The sequence below is a fragment of the Talpa europaea genome (genome assembly GCF_964194135.1).
Source record: "Talpa europaea genome assembly, chromosome: 1".
NCBI classification, from domain to species: Eukaryota; Metazoa; Chordata; class Mammalia; order Eulipotyphla; family Talpidae; genus Talpa; species Talpa europaea.
The window spans coordinates 129,897,333-129,909,293 of record NC_140073.1 but is presented as its reverse complement, the minus strand read 5'-3'; the positions used below and the strand labels follow the sequence as shown (position 1 = coordinate 129,909,293).

Below are 11,961 nucleotides of genomic sequence, written 5' to 3'. Positions count from 1 at the left end.
GAAAAGGTATTTAACACAACTAATCATCAGAGAAATGCAAATCAAAATCTCATACCTGTTAGGATGTCTATTACCAAAAAAGAGGTAACAAATGCTGGAAAAAAAGGGAACCCTTGTGCACTGCTAGAGGGTTTATGAATTGGTATGGAAAACAGTATAGAAGGTCTTCAAGAAATTAAACATAGAACTACCATATGATCCAGCAATTACATGTCTGGGTACTAATCCAAAGGAAACAAACCCATCATCTCCAGTATCTGCACTCCCATGTTCACTGAAGCATTATTACAATAGCCAAGGTATGAAAACAAACTCCACTGACAGATGGATCAACAAAATGTGGATAAACAGGATTTCCTTCCTTTTTAAGGCTGAATAATTTTCTATTATGTAATTATTATATAATGGAATTTTACTACATATAATATAGAACATGTTGCATATATTGGATTGTCAGAAAAGGCAGGATGCATTTTTGCATAGAAAACAGAAAAATGTCATGACTTTTATGACAAGCCAATAGAATAGACATTAGAGACATTATAGAATAGACATTATAGAATGTGGAACATACAAAACATACATAATATAGAATTTGTATATTATATAGTATAGAGTATATGTAACAGAGAGTTATATATCAGAACATATGTATAGATTATAAAATAGAGAACATATAGGATATATTCCCTATTTTTACATAATGAAAAATTTAGTCTTGACAAGATGCTAAGTGAAATAAGTCAGATAAGAAACAAACACTGCAGTGTCACTGATATATTGAAGCTTATAAGGAAAATGAATCAAACTCATAAAGATTTAAATGATGGTAAAAGGTACAACTTTGAGTTAGAAGATGAATGAAGTCTGGGAATCTAATATATGGTATGGGGACTGTAGTTGCTAATCATTATTGTACAGCTGAAATTTATTGACAGTAGATCTTAGGCATTCTCAGCCCCTGTAAAAAGGGTAAATAGTGAGAACACGGATGTTTTAGCTAACTTGAATCCTTTCACATATGTATATTATGTTGTATACTTTAAATATTAGTTTCACTTGCCAGTTATATCTCAATAAAGCTAAAAGTAACCATTTGGAGCAATCAAGTTCTAAGATCTAGTGGATCCTAGGGTAAGAGCTAGTGAGGTCAACCTATTCAGGTTTAAATTTCATGTAACATTAATTTAGACATAATAAAATGCACCCATTGTAAGTCCACAGTTTGAGGACTCAAAGTCCTATAACCACTGCCTCAATCAGGATGTATAGTTTTCATCACTCCACCCCTTTGTACAATATTGCTGTCAACCCCTCTTCCTCCACCATTATCCCACTTTTGCTTCAGGGTGAAACCACTGATTTAGTCACTGTAGTTTTGACTTTTCTAGAATTTCATGGAAATGGAATTATACAGTAATTCTTTTGTGTCTGGCTTCTTTCACTTGCTTGTCTATCCATTTTTCTACTGATGAACTTGTGGGGTCTTTGATATTTGGAGTCAAGAAAGAAAAGCTGCTAACATTCATGTACAATTCTCTGTGTGGATACATGTTTTTAGTTCTCATGGATATAATACCTAGGAATAGAATTGCTGGGTCCTATGGTAAGCATATATTTAACTGTATTAAGAAAATGCCAAAAATTCTTCCAAATGGCTGAACCATTTTGTATTATTACTAGCAATATGCCAGCTGCTCCATATTAATCAACTATCCAACATGCATGAGTCCATTTCTGAATTTATTCCTTAACAGGTCTTATAAAATAGGTACACTGGGACCAAATTATCTCATTTCCTCTGTTTAAGAATTATTTTCTCACATTTACTGAAGGACATTTTTGCTGAATATAGAATTCTAAGTCAACATGTTTTATCTATCAACACTTTAAAAATGTGTAGCAAGGTCTCTAACTTGCAGTTTAAGAAACGCGCAGCCATTCTCTATATGGGTTGAGTCTTTTCTCCAGCTGCTTTACAATGTTCTCTGGTTTTCAACAATTTAATTATGATACACCTTAGTGAGGTTTTTTTTATGTGTTACCCTGCTTGTTGAATTTTTTTGATATGTAGGTTTACCATTTTCATCAAATATAAAAATTTTCAGACCCTGTTTCTTCTATTGTTTTTGTTTCCCTAACCACAACTTCTAGGACTCCCAAGTATACAGATGTCAGAATATCTGTTAGGTATCTAAGGCACTATTTGAGGCTTTTCACCCCCTTTTTGACCTTTAGTAAGCTTTAAGTCCACTGATATTTAGCTCTGCATTGACCAAACTGCTTTAATTCCATCCATTCCTTCTCCTCTAGCTAGAGTCCAAGACAGTAATCAAAAAGCAGCAGTAGGGCCTCCCCCGGTGGCGCAGTGGTTGAGCGCTGGGTTGCGAAGTTGCCTGCGGCCTCTGCGGCGCCGGTTCAATCCCCGGCCTCACTGGGTGAGGGTCCCACATGGTGCGCAGACCTCTCCTGCCGCCCGCTGCTCCTCTCAGCAGTGTACTTCGGTCCTTCTGCCTGTTCTGTTCCCCGCTCTGGCTCTGGTGAATTCTCTAGCCCTCCCGTGCTTCTGACTGTATCCTGTGCTTGTATGAATAAATAAATAAATCTTTAAAAAAAAAAAAAAAGAAAAAAAAAGCTGACTTATAAAAAAAAAATCTTAAAAAAAAAAAAGCAGCAGTGATTCTTAAAAATAAATCTTACATATACTTGAATTACTGTCATAACTGTATTAATCACAATTAAATATTTAAGAATAATTTAGAAATGTGTATTTCTTGCAATACCTTCATGTCTATAAAATTATAGCTTGGGTATATGTACACATATGCAACATTAGAAATGACACCGAATATGACACCAACAATGTGCTGTTGTAGTTTTTTTTTACTGACATTTTATAGAAGGTGATTAACAATCTGTGGAAAACACTTTATTAGATCATTGCCAATATACTACAAGGAGTATTTCAAAATAGAAAAGAAATTCACAGACTTATCTAAGTGAAGATCAAGTGATCCAAAAAATGTTCTTCCTTAGTTTCTCATTGCAAGAGAACACCAACAGCCAGAGTAGTGCTAACAGTCCACGAAGCTGTTTTTTCCAAGAAGGATTATTCTAATAACTTTGAGTGTTCGATCCGAGCAATGATCCAGTCAGGCTTTACTCCTTTCGTAAACTCCCTCTGAAATCTAGGGGGAAAAATTACAAATAATGTAAATCTTACATCAGTCTAAATATTTCTTGGATAGCTATCTAATTTCCAAGAGTATTTCAGAGGCAGATTTTAGCAGCAAGTGAATGGTTAAAGATAAATAAAAGTCAAATCAAAGAAATTTACCTACCAATTCAATAATAAAAATATCCCCATAATATTAAGTATATTCTCAACTAATTTTTTCCCAACTATTTTTAATGGATTGATCTAGCTTCCAAAACCTGCCTGTTCTTGACAGAAACTGGTTATTCTAATGTTAAATATGAGCTTTAACATATGCCTAACATAAGAAATAAATTGGACTATGGTGATATAAATAGCACTGTAGTCAAATTTGGGTTATATACATTAGATAAATCTTGAAAATAACAGTGTTTATGAGCTATCCATAATCTTAGTAGGGATTATCAGAAGAACCAAAAGTTAGTAATGATTACCATGTTCTTTAGTTATAAATATCAAAAAAGATAATTCAGTAGGTTTAAAATAAATTTTAAGTATACAGATTTTTGACAATTACAAATAAAGCAAAATTTAAAACAGAAGAAGATAAACATTTTTTTCAAGAAAAGTGAAACTAGTGAGGTTACAATTTCTTTTTTACCTTAATGAAACAAAATACATTTTCATTATGGGATGTTTGTTATTTTAAAGCAAATGTGTATAACTTTGGCAACATAACAGTATTCTCTTTTAAATAAATACTAAATTGTCTATTGACGACTTGTTCACTGTTTAAATTTTATTAGCACAAAAATATACTACAGTGTCCTTTAATAATCTCATAACTAACCCTTCAATTCTATATCTGAACCAATCTGGAGTACTGGGTAAATAGGAGACAGTCAATACTTAAGGCAGATTTTATTTTTCAAGGCTGGCAATAACCATATCTCCCAACACAGGGGCCCTTCTGCAATGTGACTTTGCTGCTGCCATCAAGAGGTGGAGTGTCTCCATGCCCTTTCAATAGAGCAGGTCCTATGACTGCTTTGACCAGTAAAGCATGGTAGAAATGATGCGCCAATCCTGGGCACAGCCCGCTACTGTCTAGCATCTTCTGCTTTCTGCGTCTTGGAAGGCAAACCCCATATAAAATATGTGACCAGTCTGAGACTACCACAATTCCAATACCACATGACATGGATAAGCCCGTGGCACCAAGGTGCCACACATGTGAGTGAAGAGGCCATTGTGAAAATAAACCCATGGCCTCCTGAAGCCCCAGCTGATGTCAGATGAAGAAGAGAAAATCCCACAGCTGAGCCTTTCCAAAATTCCTAAGCAGGGGGGAAAAAAAGGCTGCTTGAAACTACTGGGTTTTGGAGTTGTTTGTAATGCAGCAACAGACAGCTGAAACACCATTTAATTAAATTCAACAGAATTACCTCGTTCTAATTTCTGAACACTCCTGTTTCATGGCCAGTATGTCTTTATGACTTTTTTTCTTCATAAATAACTTGTCAAATTTCAATCCTTTTCTTCCTAAAGCTCCCTTTAGTTTTCAAACCTTCATACTACCTTCCATTTTCTAGAGAAAGGAAACAATGAAATGTAATTAGACTTACTCATAGCTTGCATTAAGAAGTTGTTTAGTTTCCACATTCTGATCCCCCAACTTAACCTGGAACACACTGGCTCCACTTATAGTTTCACTGGGGATCTTGGCACTGGTTAGATACCAAAAGCACATCAGGATGTTAACAAACTTCCTTCCTTAGAGAAAAAACACACACACAAATACAAATTGCTATAATCAATCATCCATATATCCAAAATGAAATCAGAAATTTGCAATATTTATGCAGTTACTATAGATCAAATTTGGGGCTTATTTTAGTCAAGATCTGTATTGATACTTAGTTTTCAGAAAATTCTCTCAAGATTTATGACACATTTTGCCCTCTTCTCTGCATTGTAGTAGTAATAGCTACTATTTACTGAGCTGTACTATTTACTAAGTGTACATTGATCCACTACATGGATTGTTTTTAATTTGTGGTAATTCCTAAAATTATAATAGGCATAGACTGTCAAACCAAAAATGAAGAGGGAAAACTCATTTCTTGCCACTAAGTGATTAACTTAACCTTAACTACCAGAAAGAGGACAGACTTCTATTTTATCTTCATTCAATTTGCTATGCCTGTAAAAACCAGATAGTGACCAAGTTGCTGACATGCAGTTTGAGTAATTATGGGGAGAACAAAATATTCATCACTAAAAGTATCTTTACAATGTTTCAATGTAACATGTGCATGAAAACTTTGTAACTAGTAGGAGTCCTGTATAAAAACTGCTTAAGAAAGTATGTAAGTAAAGGCTAGATTCCTAGTGTGCCTTGTACATGGTACATATGCAGATATTTGTAGAAGGAATAATTAAGTTAACACATTTTCAAGAATAGTATAGGGCAGGGCCTCCCGGTGGCGCAGCGGTTGAGCGCTGGGCTGCGAAGATGCCCGCAGCCTCTGCAGTGCCGGTTCCATCCCCGGCAGCTGGCGAGGGTGCCACATGGGGCGCAGACCTCTCCTGCCGTGCCTGCTGCTCATCCCCTCTCTGGCTCTGGTGAATTCTCGCACCCTCCCGTGCTTCTGACTGTACCCAGTGCTCGTATAAATAAATAAATCTTTAAAAAAAAAAAAAAAACAACAAACCACAACTGTCAAAAATAAAGTTTTAAAAAAAAAAATAGTATATATGGGCCTCCCCTGGTGGCGCAGCGGTTGAGCACTGGGCTGCAAAGCTGCCTGCAGCCTCTGCAGCGCCAGTTCGATCCCTGGCTGCCGGCGAGGGTCCCACATGGCGCGCAGACCTCTCCTGCCATGCCTGCTGCTCCCCTCAGCAGTGTATTTCATCACTCTGCCTGTTCTGCTCCCCGCTCTGGCTCTGGTGAATTCTCTCATCCTCCCGCGCTTCTGACTGTACCCCAGTGCTTGTATAAATAAATAAACAAATAAATAAATAATAAATCTTTAAAAAAAAAAAAATAGTATAGGGCAAACTGTATGCAGTGGACAAGAAGAACCAGATAACTATCACTAAAATTCCTTCAACTTTTTAAAGTATCTCCAAATAAATCCAATTTGGAGATGTGTAGCTTATCTTACTTTCAATAGACTTTAGCTGATAATATGAACTTTTCTTTTACTCCTTACTCCTATTTACATACAGCTGGACATTTAAAATGCTCAATTTTTTTCCTTCAAGGTAGGAAAACTGAAACACAAATATTTTTAATTTGAGACAAGGAAGCAGCTTATCCTAGACAATTTTCTTCAACTTAAGAGATTATGTTCTCCCATGTAAATCAGACAGTAGCAGGGGAAACTTCTAGATAGAAGGGCATAAAAAACTACTACCCTATTTTAACTCTTTCAGAGCCAGGTCTTTAAGTGATTGCCCACTAGGAAAGCTTATGTGGACAACTATGGATTATTTAAAATAGATATGTGGGCTTCCCCAGTGGTGCAGCTGTTGAGCGCTGGGCTGAGAAGCTGCCTGCAGCCTCTGCAGCGTCGGTTTGATCCCCGACCACCGGCAAGGGTCCTACATGGCCTGCAGACCTCTCCTGCCACACCCACTGCGCCCCTCAGCAGTGTACTTCGGTCCTTCTGCCTGTTCTGCTCCCAGCTCTGGCTCTGGTGAATTCTCTTACCTTCCGGCACTTCTGACTGTACCCAGTGCTTGTATAAATAAATAAGTCTTTAAAAAAAAAAAAAAAAGTAGACTATGCTCCAGTATTACCTTTCTCATCATAGTATATGGAGATGTCTCCTGTTGATGTGTATACTATATCATCTATGTCAGCAGCAAGGGCATTTTTATGGTTGTCAGATAGTGAAGTAACTTTTTCTTTCAATACAGGTAGTACCTAAGTTTGGAAAAAGCAAACCATAGTTCACCTACTGAGTTTCTGAAAGCTTTTCAAAAACATGGAAAAATATTTTCTAAATTTATTTTAAAATTTACTCATGTTCAAAAACAAGGCTTAAAAGTTTCTAGTTATTCAACTAGGTAATTCCTAATAGAGAAGTCTCTGTAAGAACAACTCAAAGACACATTTACTTATGCCTAAGAGGCAAGTCATTTTTATATGACCCAAAGTACCCAAAAGGAAAGATCTGAGGGCTCTGCTTTAGCTTATGGCACACAAACCATTTTTAAATATAAATAAGGGGACCACATATCATTTATGACAAGAGAATTATACATTATTTTTGAAGGTAATTAAGAACATACTTTACCTCTTTGGCTACGAGTTCTTCTAATAGATCAAATTTACACTCTGACAGTAACTTGGACACATGAGCAAAAGCCTTAAAAAAATAGTGAAGGAAGGACGTTGATTATTTTGCAAAATGCCATACAGTATACAATGTTCATTCTAAAACGGGTAAGTGTAACAAAGACTATTTTATGATGAAGGTGATAAGCAATGTCAAACACTAATATATCAATGTTAAATGTGACACCCTTGAAGCTGGCTGGCTTGTTTTTTCATTGCCTTTCCAAATATGCAGTCATAGTTCACATATTTGCTAATTATGTATCCAATCTCAGGACCTGGGAAAAGATAGTATGTGGTGTGCACACTAGGTCTTCAATTAAAATTCTCCTATATATTTTCTCTTAAAATAATGATGATGTAATTAACCATTCTGACTATTATATGAGCCCTCTTATAATGCAAAAATGGCAGTTGAGGAGCAGAACCATCTAGATTGTACTGGGAGCATGGAGAGCTGAATTTCATTAAGACAGAGAAGGCAAATTTGGGAAAAGGGGAAGAAAAGAAAATGAGTTTATATTTGAGTGGATCCCAACCTTGAAGTAGGCATGCCATTTTAAAGTGAGGGACAACCAACTGCAACCCTCCACATTTCAGCAGTGAGGAATGACACTGTACGTAAGACTCTGCATGTCTTCAAGGAGCTTTCAGTCTACTTGAGAAGGGAGGCAAGTAAACTGACTAGTAGTTTAAGAACTATAACAAGGGGTCTCCCCGGTGGCGCAGCGGTTGAGCACTGGGTTGCGAAGCTGTCCGCAGCCTCTGCAGAGCCAGTTTGATCCCCAGCTGCTCCCTGGCCACCGGAGGAGGGTCCCCACCCTGGCTCTGGTGAATTCTCTCACCCTCCCGCGCTTGTGACTGTACCCAGTGCTTGTGTAAATAAATAAATAAATATTAAAAAAAAAAAAAAAAGAACTATAACGGGTAAGAACAGGATGATTCAGGAACTGCTGGGGGGTGGAGAGACTAGCTGATAGCAAGCACAGAGGCTAAAATAGCTAACAGCTGGAGGACCTCTTGCATCAGAGTGACTAAAATATGCCTAAAGCTCCTCTGTACTGTGTGTTCAGAGGAAGTAGGAACCAAGGTCTGACTCCCAGCGATTGCGAAGATGATTTCCATTTCTTATTGACACATAAGAGAGCTGAAGAGTCATACGTGGGTTAGGAAGTGGACAAGCTTACAGGTATTGTGGAGAATAGTAGAATCATGCTAATTTACCTCTGCATGTACAAAAGGTTTTGAGAACTGACATGAGCAGAGTTTTATGACTTAATTATGATGCTGAGCTAGGCATATTAATTTGCTTTGTTAATTTCTATAAACAAAGAAGTAAAGAATGGACTCAGGGAAGCAGGAGTTAATACTGACACTGATTACAGGGAGTTGAAAACATTTAATTTATAGCTGGCAGGTCACATAAATAAATACATATGAGTGTTTACAGAAAGAATATGAAATTTCAAGAGGTTGGCATCTGTTTAGCTATTATAAAATGGAGCTGGGAGCCATTACGTAAATTGTATCATCTATCTCCTCTGAATTATGCCAAAGACCTTTGGTCAGGGCCAAAAGCAATTGTTTTAAGAAACCAAGTAAGCGGGCCTCCCCGGTGGCGCAGCGGTTGAGCGCTGGGTTGCGAAGCTGCCCGCAGCCTCTGAAGTGCCGGTTCCATCCCTGGCTGCTCCCTGCCACCGGAGGAGGGGCCCACATGGCCCGCAGACCTCTCCTGCCGCCCGCTGCTCCCCTCAGCAGTGTACTTTGGTCCCTCTGTCTGCTCTGCTCCCTGCTCTGGCTCTGGTAAATTCTCTCACCCTCCTGCGCTGCTGACTGTGCCCAGTGCTTGTATAAATAAATAAATACATCTTTAAAAAAAAAAAAAAGAAAAGAAACCAAGTAAGCAAGTTATTACTTTTCCATCCTTTCTAGAGACTCAGTCACCAATTATGTATAGCCAAGAATAGTGTAAAACTCTTATAACCCTAATCAATTTTTGAACTTTTATCTCATTTTCCTCTTATAAAACCCCCTGACTTTGTCCCATCTGGGGGCATATTTTTCAGCTTGACAAATGGGTAAAACTATCAAACCATATACAGTCAATATTATAAAATGATTACAATGATGGCATAATTTTAAGGTGTATGCAGACATAAACTGGGAAATAAATGATGACTTGTATTATTTACCAAAGGTTCTGAGATGTTTGGAAATGGTAAACTCTCAAGAAGATTGTAAGGTAAAAGGTAAGAAAAAGAAGTTAGGGATGGATTTTCATCCTAAGAAAAATTGTATGTACACACAAAGTCTGCAAGTAATCTCAGGGCCCAAACTGTCTATTCTGTGGCAAGGCAGGATATTACCAACCACTCAGAATGAGGAACATTAACTGTCAGCGTCAGAGCTATGAGTCATCAAAGGATAAGTGATTTTCAGCATACACACTAACCTGTAGTTATCAACAGATAGTCTCAACCAGTTTTTTGTTGGTTTTTTTTTTTTTTTTTTTTGGCATAGAAGAACTGGGATGTAGACCAGCAGTGCGGGGGTGGGGAGTTGGGGTGTTGATGAGAGGACTCACCAGAGATTCACCTGTCCTGGGGAGCAGGACAGGAAGATATACTGAAATATACTGCTGAGGGGAACAGCGGGTGAGACAGAAGAGGTCTGCTGAGCCATGTGTGTTAGCTCCCTGGCTGGGGATCAGACTCAGGCCATAGAGGTGAGGGTCCTGAGACTTAAACCCTAGACCACCTGGGAGGCCCCTCACCAAATTCTTTCAAAGAGGGAAATTGTTCATCTCTAGGCAATTCTTTAAGGAATATGATGAGGTGGTGAGAGAAGGAATAAAGCAGCTCTGTCAAACCAACTGGTAGAAAATTTTGTCTTTCTACCCAAAATGTAGCATAGTACTCTGGAAATGTTACCTCATTAATTCTTCAAAACTATTGTAACCACTCATTTATTCAGACATTGAGTGACTACTAAGCGACAAGTGTGAAAAGTGGTATCACTGTAGTCACATTAAAATAGGTTTGGAGAATGTCACCACAAGAAAAGCTACTTTTAAAACTGGATCTGATCCTTGGTATGTGCTAAATCACCACCATTCCAAGAAGCCAAAAAGAACAAGATTATCTAGTGTGAAAGGGACGATAAAGAGAACTTTTACTTACTTGTGTGAGCCTCTCCACTAACCATTTTACCTTGTGATCACTCCACCTGATCATTTTTATCTTTCCACTCCTGCATCTGAGTATTACCTCTTCCCCCATCACCTCATCATTCTTTCCACCCTACTCCCTAACTCCCACCCCTGAGTCCCTCATCTGTATACCCAGAATTATAATGGTCTGCTATTCCCAAATAAATGCATTTTGAGCTTGCATATTAACCTTGATGCTCCCTTAATCAAGGTTAACACAGGCAGCGTCCTCTTCCTTTTGCAGAAAATCACATTCAGAAACTATAAGGTAATACACTTAAGAGGCAGAGATGGGCTTTGAATCCATTTCTATCTGACTGAAAAAGCTGTAGCGGGTAGAAAAGGTAATAGGGGATCTTCACCCTGGTGTTTCAAAAGAGGCTCTCCTCGGTGACAATGCAAACATAAGGCAAGGCTGTGTCTGGGTAACTATCCATGCTTGCTAACTTAAGGTCCGGTGTGTGTAAACCTCACTGGTAAACAATGATGCGTATAACAGTTGAACACATGAGAGGGGGTTAGCGACGGAAACAAACCTGCTTGGCTCCTTCAGAGAATTCTGCGATGCTGAAGTCTTGGTCGAAATAGGCCCAGATTAGGAACGCGTAGATACGAGTCCGAACCCAGTTGATAGGGTTGGAGAACCCCAAAATGATCATCTTGGTTTTCTGTCGTGGCTGGGGCTGCTCCTCTGTGCTGTAGCAGCGACGAGAACAGGCAGGGAACGCCTGGAGGGCTGCGGGGAGTCTCGCATGGAAGAGCAAGGGACGCCAAGGGCTCCAAGCAGGCGGCACCAAGGCCGCCTCCGCACAAGTGCTACGAGAAAATGGGGTTGTTCCCGAGCCGAAGCGGCGGCGGCAGAAGCAGCAAAGTCCAGCCAACGGTGGCCTCACCTCGGCTTTATTGGGAGTCCAGGGTCGGACGACTCCGCCGGGCAGCGGCCGATAAAGCAGCAAGTTGGGCAGCAGACGAGCGGTCAGCGCCATTTTTTTTTGACCTTTCACCCCTTCCTTTGCCTGTGCTTCAACGAATCTAGGTCGGTGGGAAACCACCCCAGTCGGGTTCAGAGAAAGACGCTGGAGGTTAAAGTTGGCCGGTTGCCACCGCTGGTAAATCCAGCCCTATCCCGGCTCCCCAGCACACAGACCACACAGAGAACCTTCGGCCAACGTCGCACGCTGGGACCGGGTCGCTCTAGCCAGGCCGCCAGCCTCGCGGGCCTTTTCTCTCTGGCTCGTGTTTCCGGGCGGA

General features: G+C 39.3%; 1 protein-coding gene across 1 annotated transcript; it reads right to left on the bottom strand.

Annotated features, from left to right (window-relative positions):
• Window positions 1-3,109: 3,109 nt before the first annotated feature.
• Window positions 3,110-11,904, bottom strand: MAIP1 (matrix AAA peptidase interacting protein 1; the record flags this gene model as incomplete). Its single annotated transcript, XM_084253551.1, has 5 exons — window positions 11,247-11,904; window positions 7,462-7,533; window positions 6,962-7,088; window positions 4,783-4,930; window positions 3,110-3,188 (listed from the first exon to the last, which is right to left on the bottom strand). Exons 1-5 carry the CDS (start codon window positions 11,694-11,696, stop codon window positions 3,110-3,112), a joined length of 876 nt encoding a protein of 291 aa, XP_084109677.1. The 5' UTR covers window positions 11,697-11,904.
• Between the last annotated feature and the right edge of the window lie 57 nt (window positions 11,905-11,961).